The 20,674-nt window shown below is 39.8% G+C and overlaps 1 protein-coding gene across 1 annotated transcript; it reads left to right on the forward strand.

The window, feature by feature from the left end:
* The first annotated feature begins 411 nt into the window (after window positions 1–411).
* Window positions 412–11,356, forward strand: tmtc4 (transmembrane O-mannosyltransferase targeting cadherins 4). Its single transcript, XM_079253697.1, has 17 exons — window positions 412–1,114; window positions 1,227–1,342; window positions 2,593–2,809; window positions 5,406–5,493; window positions 5,687–5,787; window positions 6,019–6,111; window positions 6,313–6,474; window positions 7,009–7,211; window positions 7,474–7,648; window positions 8,302–8,433; window positions 8,572–8,651; window positions 8,738–8,845; window positions 8,958–9,099; window positions 9,214–9,328; window positions 10,613–10,725; window positions 10,919–10,988; window positions 11,157–11,356. The coding sequence occupies exons 1-17, from the start codon at window positions 953–955 to the stop codon at window positions 11,303–11,305; spliced, it is 2,226 nt and encodes a 741-aa protein (XP_079109823.1). The 5' UTR covers window positions 412–952; the 3' UTR covers window positions 11,306–11,356.
* Window positions 11,357–20,674: the final 9,318 nt, after the last annotated feature.

Here is a 20,674-nt window from a genome sequence, read left to right on the forward strand (position 1 = left end):
ATGCTACTACCCCAGCAGATGGCTGCAATAATAATAATAATAATACTAATATATATATATTTTAAACCAAGTTCTTTACAATCTAATACAATCTAATTTGTTGAATCAGTTATCCCAAGAGATATGGGGGGGAAAAATACTCAAAATAACTTTCTTTTTCCGACAAAAATCTTTTAACTAAGTGCAACGAAACGACTGGAGAAGCATCAACGAATGAGGGGTCACCATAGACATCATATAAACATTACTAGTATCCGTATGATGTTTATGGGGCTCACCTTCTTGTCACACAGACCCGCTGGTGATCCACTCATATGGCTGTAATCTATTCAGTTTCTGTAATTGGCTGAAATGGATCACGTGATAGCGACGCCGTCCAGGAAGTGTTGTACCCTTAGCGTTTGTGTTTGTTTACAGCCGAGAGCACGCTATCCCCACGCAAGGACTTTCCTTTGTGACAGATAAATCTCTCCTCGTGGTAAAACATTTTTAATAGTCGGCAAAAGGGTCCAAATCATTAATACCATGCACATGTCTTATTTTAACAGCATATACTGATGGAATTAGCACCAGCTAACGAGAGATGCTTAAGTTGAGCGTTATTAGCTTACAAAGATGAAGGTACCCTTGACCTTACACTGACTATAAACTGTGGCGGCGGGATTATCTTATATCTGTAGCAAAGTTCAGGACTTTGAGTTTGTGTACAAGCACGATTATCGTCCTCCTTTTTTTGACTGAGACGTTTACTTGTTAGCAAGCTGATGAAACCGCAAACACAGGAGCAACACAGGGCATTATATCTCAGACCATGTCTGGGAAAAGATAAGGTATGAATGCAGCACTTGGTTCAAAATTGCCCTGTTTTAATGAACCGATTACCAGCATCTATAACGTATAAGTTGGACTTCAGGGAGATGATGACACTGAATGAACAAAGATCCAGTGCATTATGGCATTAACTGAAGTTTATTGGGATCACCATATACCCCTACCAAAGCTTGCTCCAGTTCAGGCCAAGGTCACCGTCTCCCTTGTAGCTCTCTTATGCTTTCTTAACAGCTATGATGGAGAGTTTGTGTTTGATGATTCTGAAGCAATTATCAACAACAAGGTGAGTTTTGCTGTTTATTTTTCCCACCATATAACCCTCCTTAAACATGTACAAAGTATTCAGTATATTTACACTTTGGCTTCAGTTATATTTTATGGGTTTTATGTTGCAGGACCTGAAACCAACTACGCCCCTGAACAACATCTGGAGCAATGATTTCTGGGGGAGCAATCTGAGTAGCAACTCTAGTCATAAATCGTACAGACCGCTCACTGTCCTTACATTTAGGTAAAGATCTTGCTTATCTCTTCTTATATGCACTCATTATCTTATCTTAAACAAAGACTTCTTTAAACACCTGCTGATCATTTAACAGAACATCACTTCATGATTCATTTAAACAAAGTGAAAAGCAAACAAACAAAAAAAAAACTAAAGAAAAAACTAACACTGGATATGTTGTGCAATTTGCACTCCTGTGACATTATTATATATTTAAGAAATGTACTTTTGGCTTTCCTGATAATGTTAACAGAAACATTTAATCAATAATAGGTTAAATTGGCAATCAATGACACAAAGCAAGCTGTACACAGATTGTTGACTTTGTGTCTGACTCAAGTTTATGGATGTTTATGTAAAACTTGTCAACAATCTGATGGATCCATGTCATTTGAACCAGATGTTTTGGAGCAGTTTTACACCCAATAGAGATAGGTAGAGCTGGTCTGGAAGGGGTCACTGTCCTGCATGTTCCAAATATCTCAAGTGTTTTGTCGATATCACATAAACATTGATTTCACTGACTGGTCAGTTTTGTGTTTATTATTTACAATAAAACCACCGTAAAACAGGCTGTTGACCATATTGAAGTATTTCTGCTGGAGCCCACCCCAACAGCTGAGAGGCAAGATGCAGGATACGGACATCTTGCCAGTTCTATGGCAATCTAGTTACATGTTTAAAAAAACAAACAAAAAAAAAAACAACTCTTTTTTTTCTTTCATAGAAACACAAATTTTAGGTTTTATGTGCCCTGCTAACTCTTTTATCGTTCTTTTTGTCATATACTTTTCTGAAAGAGATTCTCTTGTCTATGACCAGATAACAAAGCACTTTAAGTGCAGCACAGTTTTTATATTATGTCCTGTACCTACCACCCCATGCCTAAGCCAACTATTTCCAGTAGTGATAAGGCGTCTTACATGGATAAACACCTGTTGTTTGCTGCGTAAGTCCAAGGTCAACTCTAGTAAATCTCTGGACCAGACCCCACAAACATTGCTTTGAGTTGTTACATAAAGAGAACTTCAGGATATGCTGTAGTGTCTTTGTAAATGTATGCATGTATCACCCAGTGTGTACGTGTGTTACAAAACAGCTAATATACTAATTTTACATCCTTTTGTAATAGCATTATCATGTCACATTAGTCTTAACACAGCTCTCCATCTGACCTATAGACTTATACCTGATTGAAGTTGTACTACCACCTGAAATACTTTCAGTACCAGGGTTGTGTTCTTTTGCTGTTGCAGGTTGAACTACCTCATAGCTGGAGGCCTTCACCCCATTGGTTTCCATGTACTGAACATCCTCCTACATGCTGTCATATCCGCTCTTATGATTGACGTGTTTTCTATACTGATTGGCGGGCTGGCCTATGATGAGAAGGGTCGGACGTTGAATCACGCTCCTAAGACTTCTTTGCTCGCTGCCATCTTCTTTGCTGCACACCCAGTTCATACAGAAAGTGTAAGTAAAGATGATCCAAGTTAGGATTTTTCCGTTTGTATGAACAGTATTATTAAAGTCAGAATACTTACTAAACCTTTTCTCATTTTAATTAACTTGAACCTCATATATGCCTCACTGTACTGCAGTGGTTCTTCTCTCTCCTAATTGCTTTAAGAAAAGACCATTGGACTTTTTTGAGTGACTGAAGATGTTTCATCTCCCATTTAAGTGTACTTTCAAGATTTAATCAACTGGTGGGGAGTTGTCAGCATGGATGAGAGGTGAAATGTCTGAGAACACACAAATAGGTCCAGTGTCCTTCTCTTCAAATACGTTGACCTGTTTGACTAACAGTCTGCTCAGACACACTTTGTAGGGTTTGTAATGTTTTGGCCCCTAATTTACACCAGACTGACAAGTATTTATTGCCTGATTATGGTTACAATTAGATGACTAGTGTTGGACTATGGAATTATTCTGGTTTGTAATGGTATTAGAATCAGAAAAACTCAGAAATCATAGTGATCCTTATGGTTTCTTTAACTTTTTGCTTCCTATTTTTTCATTTCAAGTTCAACATAATTTTTTCCTTATTTCATACCAGCGATGTGCAATATGTGCCTAATGAGCTTTTTGAATTGCCCAGATTGAAATCACATGTAAAGATAACATCTTCCCGGTTGCACACGTTGCTTTACAAACTCAGTGCATCTTTCTGCATTCATGCTGCCATGACAAAAGTGTAAATTACCATTGACAAGGACTTTGATCAAATCCCAAACCATCCCAGACCGAGGCTTTTGGTTTTGTTGTTAACAATCATCTGGTCCCTTTTTATCCTTTTTTACCCAGAGTACATTGTGTTCACATCTTTTGATAAGATCTTAGATGCTTTCTACCATGTGATGGTCAATCCAAGAGGCCTCCAAACCTAGAAGTGTCAGTGCTTCTTCTAGACGAGGTTAAAGTTAGGTGTTTTTTTTGTTTGTTTGTTTGTTTTTTTTGCAGTACACATTTTTATGTCTGTAACTGTATACTGTAGCGCTTTACTAAGCTTCGACTGCTCTTGATGCAGTGCCATCTCCCAAGGATTGTAAAAGAAAATTTCTCTTTGAATCGATTGATAACATAATACAGTGTCCAGAAATACATATGCAATATACAAATTCCTTCCACTTTGATTTTGTGGAACATTGTTTTTCATAATTCCATTGATTTTTCCTCACATATTTGATTAATTAATAGCTTTTCTTTTCTCCTTAAAGACTTAAAGACTTCATTGATACTAGCAATGTATTGAATCAACGTTATCTCTTGCTGTTAGCATCTGCTTATAATAACTGCTTAAGATTTTTAATTTACCTGAATAATAAACCTACATTTTCCATCTTTTTTTTTTTTTTAATGTGTTTCAAACCTGCAATGCAAAAGCAGAATGAAGTTGTCAACAGCTGACAAGCTGACGGTCTGCAACAAAAGAAGTCGAAGTAAATGTTGCCCGCTTTGTTCCGTTTGGCATTGCAACGTTCTCTCCCCGAACCCCCAGATCAATTATTGCCAGCAATTTTTTGAAAAGATGGAAGAACTCTGCATGAAGACCCAGAAATGATTCATTCATATGTTTTCTAAATACACATACGGTGGTGTTTCGTTGTGTTAGTCGTGTTAGGTCAAAATTGCTTTAATGAAACCTGAAAAATAGGAAAAATGAAAAAGAAACCGCTTCAAACTGGCTTTTGTTCTTGTCTTGGGATCCTAGTACTTAGCTTGTTTTTATTTATTAAGGCTGAATAAATTTTAAAGCCATGCCAGTTATTACCTCATTTAAATAAGCATTATTCTCATCATAACCCAGTTGATGACTTGTTTTTCTTGCTCCATTTTTCTTTTCTTTTTTTTAACTTTGAACTTGAACTGGGTCATTTACTGTTGTGTGCCTGTGCATCCCATTATAGTCCTGTAACAGTAATTTGGGGTTGCAAAAAAAAAACTTTTCTTTACAATGTAAATTTCCTATGGCAGCACACAGCATCATGACATACAAGTCCAGAGGTTTTAATACTAAACATCCAGTGCTTCCATGCCAAGAACAAAAACCCCGTCTCAGCTGGGAACACGGGGCCAAGGTGCGTGCAGTTGCACGGCCTGACTATTATCCGTGTTGGGATGCTTATTGACCCGCCAGCATATGTCTTTTTGCTGTAAAGCTTGGCTGGAAGGCAGCAATTCCCCCTCTACATTCTCTTTAATCATGCAGGGCAAGGACTGGGTGAGACCTGGGGGGGTGAGAGAAAGGCAGACTGTTGGCTTAGGCCTGCTGTATGTATCAAAGCAGGCAACCCCAGGATGCCAGCCATACTGTACCCACACACTGTATAGAGCACACACACCAACAGGCCATGCTGGTAATGAGAGTTTCCTGCTACTTTTGTTCGCGAGCATCCAGTTAACGCTGCATTCACCATGCAAAACAGAACGGAATATGGCGCATTTACTGTATAACAAAAATAATTGTAATTATGATCATTTACGAAGAGCTGTATAATAAAAACGCTTGTGTGCCATGCCTTTTAATCTTTTGCAATTTCTCTCCATTCTCTTCCATCTCGATAAGGTGGCGGGCGTAGTGGGCCGAGCTGACCTTTTATGTGCGCTGTTCTTCCAGCTCTCTTTCCTCACTTACTGCAAAGCTTTTAACAAAGGTACGTATGGCGCACAAACGCTCTTTAGGTGCACAGCGACGCTGTGTTGAACAAAACACCATCCTCACTCATAATTACACTGCTGGTGTCAAACTTTATTGAGCCGCTAGTTTCGAAATTCTCCCGTTTGGACAGCAACGCTTTGATCCTAACCTGTCTACAACCTGCACAACTATTTGCTTTGTGTTCTCAGGGAGTGACCGAGATGACAGGTTTTCTGTCCAGTGGGTTGTGGTCAGCCTCTTGTTGTGTGCTGCTGCAATGCTCTGTAAAGAACAAGGCATTACCGTCTTGGTATGAAGACTTTTTGCAAAGCCATTTTCTTTTCGAGTTGATGGTTTCGTCCCACGCAGGATGTGGAAAAAAGAGGGACTGGAGATGCAGCTTGATTTGTGACACGTCTTGAAATTCTTCTTTGTGTGGAAAACATAAACCATATATGAAATTAGTTAAAGATCCCTGCTGTTACTGACCTATATAAGATAAAAAAAATGCTGTTCATCTTCGCTGTGTATCTTCCCCCAGGGTGTGAATGCAGCTTTTGATATCGTCTTGATCTGTAACATTAATGTGTATGAACTCACCCAGAGGCTGCTCTTTAGGAAGAATTCACTTGATGTGAGTTACATTTTATATACCCTCTTCCTCTCCTCTGTCATTATTTATGTGATCTGTAATATAATTAATGTCACTTCACATACACTGCCTACGTGCACTTATAGGAATTTACGTATATTATAGACGAAACACTACTTAAAGTGAATAACAAGCATGGTTTTATTTAATCATCTGTGATAGTCAGACATGTTTTTCTGACAGCTAAGTGATATGTTACGAATGGGACTGCTGACAAGATTGGCTCTTATGGGTCTTGGAGGACTCTTGATGCTGTATGCACGCTGGAGGATCATGGGCACAGGGCCACCGGCTTTCACCGAAGTAGACAACCCTGCCTCTTTTGAAGAAAATATATATATTAGGGTAAGTATGGTTTAAATGGTGAATAGTTTATTTAGCAACGTTTTAATCTTGTCAAGGTTCAGCCATTCATACACAGATGCTGACATTGTGCTTTTTAGCATGTATATGCATTTTGTGTGCAGTACTTTCTTTTTATAAACACACACTGATAAAAACATTGGGGGCAATGTGGGGTTGAGTAAGAACTGAAATGCTTGGATTCTGATTTTCCAGTTGTAAGGCAATTATTTTCTGGAATAATTAAAGTCACTATTTTAAAAAAAAAAAAAAAAAAAAGAGTTATTTGCTGATGAATTTGGGTGCATGTCCTCTTAGAAAAAAGCCCAGAATGAAGCACAGTCTTATGCACATGTTTAATAAGTATCAGTTCAGACCTTTTATGCATCAACCAACATGCAATTGAAGTAAAACTCGTATCATGTTTGACTTGTGTAATCTTCTTGATTTAAAAACAGTTTGAATGACTTTTTTTTCTCTTTCTCTTTTCCCGCTTCCTTCCCTTCTGCGCTACTTCTATTCCTTTTTGATTGGCAGATCGTGAACTACAATTACTACTACTCTCTTAATGCCTGGCTGCTGCTGTGTCCCTGGTGGCTATGTTTTGATTGGTCCATGGGCTGTGTGCCTCTCATTAAGTCAGCCACTGATTGGAGGATGGTATGGCTGCTGCTGCTCTGGTGCATCCTGATAGGCTTGATAAGCCAAGCTTTATGTTCGCCGGACAGCCAGAAGAGGAGGTAAGCAAGCAAAGCCATCTCACACTTACTGTAAATGAAATGAAGTACATGCCGGCCTCTCTTGACTTGACCTCGATTATTATGATAGTATCACGCCCACTGCAGTGTAACCAAACTTGTGTAGGCTCAGGATGTGTGTGGTTCACGTGTCGCATTTTCTGTATTCAGTGATTTTTTTTTTTTTTTTTGCGTTTGTTTGTTTGATTTCAATTAGTGTCACACATCCTTATTACAGCGTGTGAACCTCTCCTTTTCCACCCAGGACACTGACGTTGGGTCTGGTGCTACTTGTGGTCCCTTTTCTGCCTGCCTGTAACATTTTCTTCAGGGTGGGCTTCGTCATTGCTGAGCGAGTGCTCTATCTGTCGTCGGCCGGCTACTGCTTACTGCTGGCCTACTCACTGGGACACTGCTGCTGTCGCTGGACCAAATGCAAGGTGAAACAGTCACTGTAAAGTAGGGCTGTGACGATATGCTTTTGTCCCGATTCGATTTCGATTTTTTTGGGTGCCGATTCCATTTAAAATTGCGATTCTCACAATTCTTTGATATTGCTGATTTTTGTAGATTAAAAACAAAATAAATGTATAAAACTTGCTCATCATTTTTCTTGATTTAAATTAGAAAAAAACAACACAGTAGCCAGATTATCATTCTGCTGCTATAATGCCCAAGAAGACAAGTAAAAAGATCAATAAAACACAATAAAAATGACAAAAATTTTATAATGGATTATTTTTATTTGTTTGAAAAAAAATCAATTTTTTAAACAAAAAAATTGATTTTAAAATTATGAAGCAAAAAACTCCCGATTTTCGATTCGATTTTCCCACCCCTACTGTAAAGTCAGTAAACAAAACACTGATGAATCCTGCTTCCAGCAAAGATCAAATCCACTGATGTTTCTGCTGTATGATCACTTCATGATTCAGTATATTAGTGAGGCAAAAAGAAAGTAATGACTGAGCCAAGACGCTGTTAGAACAGTAGGTGTGGTAGAGATTGATGTGACCTTTTTTTATTGTATAGAAAATTCATCTTTAATCTCTATTTTCTTATTGTTTTCATATTTCCTGCTTTCCTTTCCCAGAAATGGCTGTATGTCATGGCGCTCGCACTCTTATGTATTCACGTAGTCCGCTGCGCCCTGCGTAGTTACCAGTGGCGGTCAGAACAAAGCCTTTTCACCAGCGCCCTGTCTGTCTGTCCACTGAATGCCAAGGTAAAAACGGATCATTTGTGTTTTCCTGCCTCTTCACTTTGTGTTAGGAAATTGCTTTCGGTCACGTGCGGAAATAAATAACAGGCGCACGCTAAGCCACAACCCCAAAGCTCCATGTTCTGATGACTTATTCCTCAGGTTCATTATAATGTTGGGAAGAACCTGGCTGATAGAGGGAACACTACTGCTGCTATCGCGTACTACAGAGAGGCAGTCAGGTATGCCTCCTCACACGGCAGTTTAATCAAGCTCTAACAGATGGACAAGAAGCTGACTTGTGTCGCATGTTGTTTGTGGCTTTCAGGCTACATCCGACCTATGTCCACGCTATGAACAACCTGGGGAACATCCTGAAGGAGAGGAACGAACTTGTAGAAGCAGAGCAGCTGTTGTCTAAAGCTGTTTCTATTCAGTATGTTGTCCTAAATAAAAGAATGCTTTTCTCAGTGCACATAAGCTATTAGTCTTCAGAGCTTCCTGGAAAACAGCTTTGTTTTTTTTGTTGTTCTTTTAAATCTCTGCAGACCTGACTTTGCTGCAGCCTGGATGAATCTTGGTATAGTTCAGAACAGCCTTCGGAAGTTTGAGGAGGCAGAGCAGAGCTACTGGAACGCCATCCGTTTCCGGAGAAAATACCCAGACTGTTACTACAATCTGGGGCGCTTGGTGAGCTGCTGCGTTCAAATGCACACGTCAAAATAACATCACAGCAATCCTCCACTTGTGGACCAAATAAATATATATGTGCAAACTCTCACTAAACTATTTCTTTCATGATAGTATGCTGACCAGAACAGACATGTAGATGCTCTGAATGCATGGAGGAATGCAACTGTGCTAAAACCGGACCACAGCCTGGCTTGGAACAATATGGTAATTCTGCTTGACAATACAGGTAAGAGCAAATAAAATACACACATGCATCTTAGTATTCACATTTCATCAAAACACTTTGCTGTTGTTTGCTCTGGTTTTTTCACTGGAGAAATTCTGTTGCTTGTTAAAAACAAAGAAGTCATGTCCACTGATTCTAAACTGGAGTTGATTTTATGAGTCATTTCACAATCCCAGAACTTTGTAATGTGTGTGCAGTTTTATTCCAGCTATATCAGCCAGAAAAACAAAACAAAAAAAAAACAGCTTTTTATTTTCCGAAGGCAGAAAATCTAAATGGCCAACAAGATTAGACCGGAAGAGCAGGAATCAGCAATGCTTGAAATTTATGTATTAAAGCTTTGTGTTGTGAGTTTTGAAGGCACTCTTCCCTGCCGTGTGGAGAATGCTCTGATTTCCAAACGCTCGAGCCGTTTTGTCAGAAGCTGCTCCCGCGGGGGCGGAGTCTCCCAGGAGGGCACTGGATCCGTCCAATCAGGGCCCAGTATGTTTCTGATCAAACGAGGGCAAGCACAGCCAGAACAGCGCCCCCTCAGAGTTCCCCCACCGCATTTGTTCCCCAAATCTGACAGAAATTATTCTCCCCATCTCCCCAGTTCCCCACTAAACCACACAAAAAAAAGACAGAAAAGAAGAACAATAGGTGTCATTTTGAAATAGTGAAGATTTAGGAATGCTGCTTTTTCTTTGCTGTTCACCTCTTTTTTTTTTCTCGTTTTAACCATTTGCACAAACAGAAGACCGAATCAGAGCAAATTAAGGCAGACGTGCACAGCCACACATGCACGCATTTGTGGCAAGCTGTGTCTGAAGGGCACAGGCCATGACTCAGGACATGACTGCCATTGGTTTGGCCTCTGTCTCTCCTGTCTGTCGGTCTCTTCTTTCTCCATTTCTGGCCAGACATCAGACAGATCTGTGACAGAGATCAATAACTCAGTGGGCCTTGCATTCAACCTTAATTAGGGGACTAAACCACTCCTGTGTGCGGAGAAGGAAAAACTCTGCTTTAGACGCTGCTGACAAATAAAGCAGGAATTCAATTTTTTTTTGTTTGTTTTTTTTTTTTAAGAAATTTGCGGTTTTATTAAAGTGAAACGCTTTAATGTGAGGCAACATATTTACAGTTAAATGGTGAAGCAGCTTTAATGCATAAATGTCATCTGCTTTTTCCAAACTAAGCTAAAAATAAACGTGAGCATGTGCCTGTAGCTGTAGGTATTCCATGGGTATCATTTAATATTAATGTCTGGCATTTTTGCTAATTTTCCGGTCTGTCTTCAAGGCAACCTGGGTCAAGCAGAGCTGATCGGCCGAGAGGCTCTGAGGCTCCTCCCCAATGACCACACGATCATGTTTTCACTGGCCAACGTCCTGGGGAAATTACAGAAATACAAGGTTAGTCAACATAGTTTCCACATGCAAACTCAGATCGTTTTTCATGCGTGTCAGAGATTTTATTTCTTGTACCGTGTTCTGCGTTTGCTGGAAGTCAGAAGTGGAGAATTTCTCTGATTAGTAAAAATAATACAGTATGCCCCCCCCCCATACCCACTCTGTTTTTGTTTTTTTTTTGTTTTTTTTTCCTCAGGAGTCAGAGGGCTTCTTTCTTCACGCCCTTCGGATCAACCCAAATGCTGCTAGTTGCCATGGCAATTTAGGTAAGGCTACTGCAATGTTGATTTTTACAGTTTTGTGAGATTTTGAGGAATTGCAAAGCAAAATTGTATTCATGCATTCCAGCCTCCTCGCATTGAATGCAATAAATCAATAAAATTCTGTTGCAGCTTATCAGCTGAAAGACGACTTCTCTTTATTTTTTCCTTTAGCTGTGTTGTATCATCGCTGGGGGAAGCTGGAGCTGGCAAAGAAACACTATGAGCTGTCTCTAAAGTTGGACCCTGAGGCTCCTGGGACCAGAGACAACTACAACATGCTGCAACGCAAACTGGACCAGCTGAAGCACAACACACCCTGAGGGAACCCACTGGGACTCCTGCCTGCTATAAAACAATTTTTTTTTGCCATTCTTCCATTTTTTTTGTATTATTTTATCACACCAGTTCTGGCTTTGAAACATTTTTGAAATAAAGACCATGATCTGTGTGTCGAGTTCAGTTTTCTTTTTTTTCTTCTCCAGAAAATAGATTAAAAAGAAGCAACAGAAGGAAAAGCAATGTGTTGCACAGTTGCACGTCATTTTTCTAGTTTTACCTATTATTGTAGAGTCTTTCATGTATAAGACCCAAGTGTCAAGTACCTAATTTGATTTCACGGATGTGTGTCGGGGTGTAGGAAGCCTCTGCTGGTTGTGTGCTCCTCAGTTGCCCCATTTGAAGGCCATGTGGACCTGATCCACGGTGAACCTTTTCCTCTTTTCATCTCTTGACCCTGTGTTGTGTCAGCTGGACAGAGCACCGTACACATGTGCATTCAGGGAATCTGGTGTGGATTTATTTAAGTTTGGTCCTTTTCAGATGATCCAAATGTTGCTTTATTCAAAAACCTGCAATAATCTCTTGCTCAGAAGTGTTTCTTTGAGCTTACAGTGTATCAGAAGCAGCATACTGATAAGTATGTGTAAGACACCAGCTGGTGTTGACCACCTGTAAACTACTGTTAATTATATATATATATATATTTTTTCTTTTCAGTGCTTTTTGTTCTTGAGTGGGATGGCACTCTGATCTTGTAAACCCCCTCTGGTTCTTTGCTCCTCTCGCAGCCTCTGTAGTTAATAGGAGAAAGGTGTTTCTGCTGGGAAGTTTTTCTCAAGTGTCCACAAGAAGATGAGGGGTCAGCTGGGACAGGAAACCCATGGCCAGTGCTGTATGAAAACAGCTCTATAGCACAGAGCCTTCAAAGGGAGACGGGGATGATCTCTCTGGGGACCCTCGCATGCACACACACACATGCACTCGCACAGAGACCGGCTCCTCTTGAAGAGAGCTGCAGAAAGAAAAGGCAACCCCAGTGTGAAACATCAGTCAACAAGTGTGCACCCGAGGTCAAAGTTCAACACACTTCTATTTTTTCACCTGCTTCCTACAGCTCGCAGGAAACTTTTGAAGCTGCGGCGGGCTGGTATGGCTTTGCTTTAGGGGCGGCTAAGTTTGTTTACACATACAGTACAATACACCAGTTGATGCTTTGATGCTTGGAAGATGTTACTGATACGCGCATCGAGGGGGGGGGGCGCCACGGCACACACGACCATCAATGTCCTCTGTATGTGACCTCCTCAAAATGCAACTAATATCACATGATGAAATTTCCTTCTTACTCAACTCTTTGTTTTTATTTTCTCTGCTTTGATGTAAAGAGTCGGTGGTCGATGTGTCGGAAAGCACAACAAATATGTGCGGCGCTCTCAATGCATTGTTTAGTTCAAGATGAAACCTGTTTCAACACGGCTCTTGTAAAGGTCAGTTTGGTGAAAAGACTTCATGCTACGGAGCCAATGCAATCAAAAAAGAAAGATCAAAAAAAATGTTAGGATTGTGACATTCAAAACTGAAAGCGTCTTCCTCACATTATTTTTTTTGGTCGTGCGGTGTAACACGCGGCGCCGTCGCTGTACAATTGGCTACAAAACCATCACCTATTCACTTTATGCACTTAAGGATCCTTTCTTTTACTTCCTGTGTGATCCTTTCATTCAGCAACCTGCAGCTGACTGCCTTGCTGCACAGCTGTGCTGGCACACCAGTAGGGGAGCCCACTTTTATCATCATAATTCTTTGAATACCTTTCATTATCATAAAATATGTGAGAATTAAAGGGATGGCTTCACCGGCCCCACCAACATCTTCATTATCCATTCTGACTGACAAAAAAAAAAAAAAAAAAACCTGCTATCCTAGGGAGTGACATTAATAAAAGATGGGATCCTACAGCCTTATGAAGTCCTCTCCTTGTTTTATGGGTTTTTTGCACTGCGCACCTTTTACTTGCTTGGATGCTCCATCACAATGATATAATGAAATCAGCTCTCAGGTGGGGTCCTTTATTGTGTTCCATTAATCACACAGATGAGTTTTGATCATCATAATCAATGGATTACAGGGAATCTTGTCGGATCGTTCGCTGGTAGAATAAAACTGAATTCGGCAAAAGCATTTCTGTTTTGATCTCCGCAAAATTTATCTGAAAGGAAAAAAAAAAAAAGCGCGCGTCCTCTTGTTGCAGTGGCTTCTTCAACAGCAAAACAAGAAGCAGGGGAGCACTAATTTGAACCCACCGAGGGTGTTTTTTTTTTGGAACAGCAGGCATGCCATTTTGTCTCTTCCAAGCCACCAACAGCAAACACCACATATAAAGAAACAGCTTATCAAAACTGCTACACGGGAAGCTCCTTCAATTAAAATGATGCCACAGATGACTTGTCATCAAGAGAAATGAAACGGCAGCAAAGAGAGTCTTTTTGATTTCAATCAGCTCATATGTTGGCTTGTTATAAAGAAGTGTGTACTACAACTAACACGAGTGGCGTAATTGAATCTTGTGGTATGCGGAGAAAGATTGAAAGTAGGCATGGCAGCTTGAAATGCACACACGCACGCAGTCACAAGCTAACTGTACATCTGTAAGAATGGCCCTGACAGAGTTCTCATCAATGTGACAGGATGTGATCAAGGGCAGGCTTGTGATGTGTCCGCTGGGCCTCTGTAGGGTCCTCTCTTTCCCTCCCTCTCACTCCCCCCACCCCCACCCCAACCACAACAATCTTAATGGGCTCTGATGGGCACCTCCATCTTGCCTGTCTAATTGATGTAAATACTGCACATTTGAACTCGTAGTTCTTCCCACCATCCCAGCCAGTCCCTCCCTCTGTTTCTTATAACAGTAGGGGTCATAGGTTAGGCTGACTGAGTGATCATTAGAATGGCAGTCCTTATTAGAGGAGCAGCTTGTCTGACACCCCAACTGCGTCCTGGAGAGGGACCCACCCCGTCCGCCTCATCTAGATCATATTACATGACACGACCTCAGAACAGATACTACCAGTGCACTGCAACACTGTAGGCCACTAGGGCACGGTGGCATTTTCAGAGGGGTCCCCTCGCCTGTCACAGCGCCTTCCGGACGCGGCTCTGTCCGTCTGGCTTGGATGCACTCTGTCATTTTAAGGAGGGCTACTGTCAGTGGGTATTGGGACGGCCGTGTCTACATGCCCTGGCATTTTCAGCGGTCCTCTCTACAACAGAGCATCCAGCCACCCTCTTGAGAGTCTGTGATGTCGCGGCCAATGATTAATAGTTAGAGATGGGCAATAAAGTGTCCAGTGTGGCCAGATGCTAGTCAGGGCTTTGTTGAGCGGATATAATGGACATAGGCTGCCAATTTGGCTCCTTTACAAAGCCTGGAAGTTCCCCAAGATTGATTCTGTTTCTATGTAGTGGTGCCCTGGGGGCTGAATTTTGAGGATGCACTCTTGTGAAAAATGTTGCGGGGGTAGTGTCTTTAGCCAAGAGAAGCTGAATGAATGACTGTAAATGATCACGGATATAACATTACGCTCAGTCTAATCCTTGACATTTGCATGCAGGAATGAAAATGGAAGCTAGTTTAGGATCATTTGATTGTTTCTGAAGTCAAGGAAAGTCTCTCTGGCTTTGGATGAATTAGGGGGGCTGGGATAATTTGCAGCAGGAGCCCTGAGAGACTGTTTTGCAAAACAAAATGAAGCAGCTAGACCCCTTATTGAAAAATATAGTGCAGTGAGACGGAAATTTATTAACTGGCACCAGTTAATGTGTGCATTATTCATTTCTGGTGAGCATGAAAAATGATCTAAAGAGGTTTGAAATTGCAGACGCGCAGGCTGACTGCACAGTGGCTGGGCTTGCTGGTTCGTTTCATCCTCTTGCAGGGGTGTTTGGGCATGGTGGTGGAGGGCTGGAGAATGAAGGTGGAGGGAGGGGGGCGGGGGGTGGGGGGTGCGGGCCCCCTTTCTGGACAGTAGGGCTTTCCAGTAACAGCTGTGCTTCTCTCACGAGGGGGCGGCAGCAGCACCGGGAGAGAGGCTGCTTGGGACAGATGGACCAGCACCACCTCCCCTCTGACCTCCCACCTCCACCACCAATTCTCTTATTAAAATCTTTTACACTATTAATGCAGCTGAGTTTATATGCATTCATATTGCATGTGGGCGTTAAACGAACTGAAGCCGTTTCTTAAATGGTAATCATGTCACAGTTTTTGCACTTGTGTTTAATATTCCCTTCAGCTGTTAGTCTTTTTATTTTGTTTATCCTCTTGCTTTTTGAACCCAGTCCTGTTGTTTGACTTTCTTCTTCTCTTTCTTTTCTCCACCACTGCTACAGTAGGAGGTTGTGGGCAGGGGTTGTTGCCAGTGGCATATGGCTTTCCACTGAGCTAAACATTCATACAAAAGACAGGCCCATCAGTCATGGCAGTGGCCGGATGAGGGGAGAGAGCAGGCCTCTGATGAATGGTGGTTAGGACTTACCTGCTGTTAAAACATTACCTCCCAAACACCACCTCCCCAAAGCCCACTGAACATTAAGAACTGTATGATATTATAAAATGTGACCCTTGTGGGCACACATCATGCATGCCAGGTTATAGCAAATAAGAAATATGCTTCCTAAAGCCCTTGCACAGAAGCCCAGGTCAGGCCTTCACAGACCAATTAATGCAGAGCATCTGCTGTATGGAGGCAGCGCAGCAAAGAACTTTTAAGTCATTTTAGGTGATTTAATAAGAAGGAGCGCTGCTTCCTGCTTGCTCCAGTTGCACTTATTGCAAGAGTGAGCATGGAATGGGTCTCATAGATTAAACCAAATGAATCCATTCTTCAGGGATTCTTTTTCTGGTTCTATGGTGAAACCAGCACGCCTTTGTTCTTCCTTGAGCCCCACCGTTTTTTCTGCCAAATTTAACAGAAGGCTCGGAGGGTAACAGGGGTCCAACCCAGTATCACCTTCTGGAGCAGAGCAACTAGCAGAGAAAGACAATCAGCCTGAACCCTGCTGTCTCCAGCACAAAGTGAAAAGACTCTAATTGGGCTTTTTTTACGCTGCATTTTCCTGCAGGATTGCTGGATCATGAAAAAGCAATTAAACCTCGGAGCTGCGTTTCATTCATTCTCATTTTTATCCTTTCATTGGAAAGAGACAAATTTTAAATCACGTTTGTGAACTGAAACGTATGCCATGTTGTTTTCTGATTGTTTTGCTTTTATTCAAATTTAAGAGAGACAAGCAGTGGGTTCAGGTCTTTACCATTTATTTAGAGAAATAAAAATATACATAAATCACAAGATAATGACAATTATTCAGAAGTAATGTCTGTAAAATACAAATTTATTATATAGATTTTAGTTGGTTTGTACAAAATATCTTCAAAATATGAAACATTTCCCCAGAAATTGTAACAGGGCTGTAGTTCTTATTGTTGCATCTAGAGGCAGTGCTGCCTACAAAACCCTGACCTCAGGACAAAAGTGGACAGACATAAAAAAAAAAAAGAAAAAGGTTGTGAAATATATTCCGCTCCTCTTTTAAAGAGGAAAATTGTTCAGAAGAAGGTTATATCAAAACATCAATGTCAAGTGGAATTTTTCCAACATATTTTCTATAGATAAGATTGATACTTTTCATTTCTGAGTTATTGTGTGTGAGTGAATATCAACAGCAGTAAAGTGAGTCATTACACATGTATATGCTACAATTAGAGACTGAAATAATAATAATAATCAAAACAAAAACATCTCAGATAAAAATACAGACCTGTAATGTTAACTACATTGCAGATTGCATCTTTTTTGTGAAACATTTTCCTATAAGTTCAATAATTTAGAGGTGTATTTGTCTCCACAGCAACACATTTTTTCAATAATTGATTTTCTTCAGCTCATTAAAAATGCAATCACCCCTCCGGATTTTTTTCATCAAACACATTATTTAGATATCATGTAGACTCTCATAATGAAAAGAAGCCAGAATTAAAATGTGATATGATTTGCAGAGCTTCTAACAAGGGCAATGCATCCTGCTTCTTTTGCAGACATAAAATCAGGAAATATTTATCAATGTGTCTATCCAAAAAATTAAAAATTCACTTGGATACTTATCCAAAATATTGACTTTCATTTAAATAATATGTAAAAAAAAAAAAAAAAAAAAAAAAAAATCAGAATAACACAATTTAACGACCATAATAAAGTGCATAAAAATCAGTGCATAAATCATTAACATATGAATAACAGATATATTAAAACAAAATAAATGTATGTGATGTTATCATACTAAGGTGTATAAATATATTTAGAATGATCAACTACTTGGACTGGTCACGTCATACCTCACAAACCTATGTATAATTTTTATTTTCTTATGTTTTAGGCAATTTTCTATGTTGATTTTTGAAATGCCCTCACTAATAAGGCATAATGAGAGACACAGAAGATGATTATTATCTATTCCTCCCCTTTTTCTATCCAAAGAAAGTTAACCAAGCACTAAACCATCATATAACTCCCAACTGTTCCAGTCCGCAGAGTCTATACATTGTAAATTAGGTCTGTTAATAAACTCTACTCTGCTCACAGACACAAAGAGGGACAGCAGTGGGCGTAACTACACGCGCACACATACACTCACAGAGACTATGCTGTGGTGTTAGCCTTGCATGCACTTTTGTTTTCCCACTATGCACGAAGTGATCAACTATCACACCCCAGACGGTGAGATGTCAACATGAAATACCTTCATTTGCATGAGCTTTAAAAACTGCCTGACTTCTTGTTATGCCAGCGACCTGCCAGTGCCTCCATAAAATTCACTTTAGCCACGGGGGTCCTGAGACCTTGCTAAATACTGCCCCAATACTGCTGTCAACAGTCCGTCAATCACATGACAAATCCTTCTGATTAAACAGAGCCTCGCTGGCTGCTTCATAATGAACTGGACTGAGCTGAATTAACTCTGGGCATGTCTGCACTGCAGAATTATGTCAAAATGTTTTATTTAAAGACATTTTTATTTTCAAACTGCAGGGTTTTATTTTTTTTTTTTTTTAATTTAACTTTATCTCATGCATTTTAACATTCATTACTTTCCATTGTGTATTTGCATGTGAGTAATTCTGTTTCAAGAAATGATTACACTTTTTTCAAAGTAACATTTATTCATTCATTCTGATTGAATTAAATATCTATAATCACTTATAATAATGTAAAAGATAAAGCTTATGAGCATTTCTTTTACATCACTTTTAAAACTTCTCTCCTGATTTGATATATGTAAAAAAATAAAATAAAAATAAAAATGGAGAAAAGTCTCCATTTTTATTTCAAGACAAGTCTTGAAAGCAGCAATGAGTAGACTCATCATACAAATCAAGCAGCCTGCAAAGCCTCAGACAGACAGCTGAATGGAAGCCAGCTCCTGAGACTGGAGTAAGATAAGGGACAACATCTAATCTGACTTGGATAGCTGATACAGCCCCGCCACGTCTAAATCCTGGAGTTTGGTCTGAAGAGGAAGGATTTAACTTAAACCCCTTTCAATGCGCTAAATGTGTTTTTCTAATTAAAGCCAAACAATTAACAGTGACAAGCAAAGGTCAAAAAGAGCACAGCTCATCTGTTCAGATGGACCTTGGTGAGTGAAAAGAAACATAGCAAGAGGACAAGAGACAGCGAGATGAAGAGGGAAAGATAGGGTCCAAAGCTGCCTCGGAGTTCCTAAAGCTGCGAGAAAGACGGACAAACAGACAGACAGACAGAAAGAGAGAAAGAAAGCGGTGAATGAATGAATGGTGAGGCGGGGAGAGGAGAGAGAAAGCCACACTCATTGAAGCGGTATGGATTTCAGCATTCAGGCTATATAGTGCTCTGCGAGTTAACCTCCAGACCACAGTATTTATTCTGGGACTGTGTTCCAGATCTGGGAGGATATCCAGTTCCCCAACATCAAAGACACAAAGCTGTTGGAACAAAGCTTTTAGCTGCTTCTTAAAGCCCGACATTAAGTGAACTGGAGCAGCTGTGGCAATTTGTGACAATATTTTCACTGTAAATACAGCTCCACATGGCTGGGGGTGATAGATTACCACCAGCATGATCGCTGTCATTTCAGCACAAAATCTATCTGTAATGAGACCACAAACACCATATTTAAATCAACTTAGAAGGTTAAAAATGCAAATGCATGGCGTAAACATTTTCAATGGGAATTGCAGCTCAGACTCTTTCAGCATTTTCAATGCTGTCAAATGAATGATAATAAATGTATAAATGCAGTTATACATAAATGGAAAAAACTATCAACGATTCTTAAATGTGGTTTTAAACAACAAAATTTGAAAACTGTTATTGGAAAAGTAAGTTTGATCCCCTTTTGAGAACAAAAACAACAATTTATCAGATAACTTTTAATTTAAAAAAATGTATTTAGACACTAAGCAGACTTCTGAAGTTTTGAGAGCTTTTTAAGACAATTTTAAGTTCATTAGAAGTTATGAAAATGACATTTCAACATGAAAAATTGAACATTAAGAGATGCTAAACTGGATTTTATGTATTCTATCATTTAAACATAACATTTAAAACTCAAACCTGTTTTTACTTGCTTTTATGCTTCCTACATACTTTTTTATTAACAAACATAATCCAATTGCACATTCAGTTTGCCAGAGAAGATTTGTTTTGCTGATTTAACAATAAAAATTTATTTGATTTCATTCCTCGAGAAAGAAAAAAACAAAAAACAGTGAACATGACATTAAGTAAAAAATCTGTTTTCTTCATTTTATCTCTCTCCTGGTGTTACAAAAAAATAATCAAACCTTCAGGTAATTTGACATGAATAGCTTTTTATTAAAACTCTGTTAAATCAGCTGTGAAATAATAAAACAGCTCACCCTGACGAAATGACAAAGATCATTAAAGCTTAGTGTGTATTGCATCACAGAGAAGCTGTTTCTGGTTAGGAGTGCTGCGAGGCCTGCAAACTGAAATGGAAAAAAAGTCTTTCTTTCATCTCTGTGTTGATTCAGCACTAGATATTAATATACTCATCATATTTAATTAAAACATGTTTTTTCACCATGTCACTCACAATTAATGACGCAGATGTATTTCTCCCTTTTTAGCTCTGTAATCAAAATGAGCATAAATAGTTAAAAGACAAAGTTAGATTTATTTTCCCTCTGTGATGTACTTGAACGACTGCATTTAATTAAAAGAAAACCAACAAAAAAAAACCAGAAAGAAAGAAAGATTTCTCTGTATGAGGTGGTCATGTGAGACCCCTGCAAACATCCTCCCTGTACAAACAGCCAGAAGAGCTGTTCGTTGACATGATCTTAGTAGGTTCTT

Source organism: Telmatherina bonti (genome assembly GCF_933228915.1).
Source record: "Telmatherina bonti genome assembly, chromosome: 15".
NCBI lineage: Eukaryota > Metazoa > Chordata > Actinopteri > Atheriniformes > Telmatherinidae > Telmatherina > Telmatherina bonti.

Bases quoted from the DNA above. Each gene is read 5' to 3' on its own strand.
- tmtc4 (XM_079253697.1), top strand. From the start codon at position 953: ATGGCATTAACTGAAGTTTATTGGGATCACCATATACCCCTACCAAAG. The intron at 2,810-5,405 runs GTAAGTAAAGAT...CATCTCGATAAG, and splicing joins ACCCAGTTCATACAGAAAGT to GTGGCGGGCGTAGTGGGCCG. The intron at 8,652-8,737 runs GTATGCCTCCTC...TGTGGCTTTCAG, and splicing joins TACTACAGAGAGGCAGTCAG to GCTACATCCGACCTATGTCC.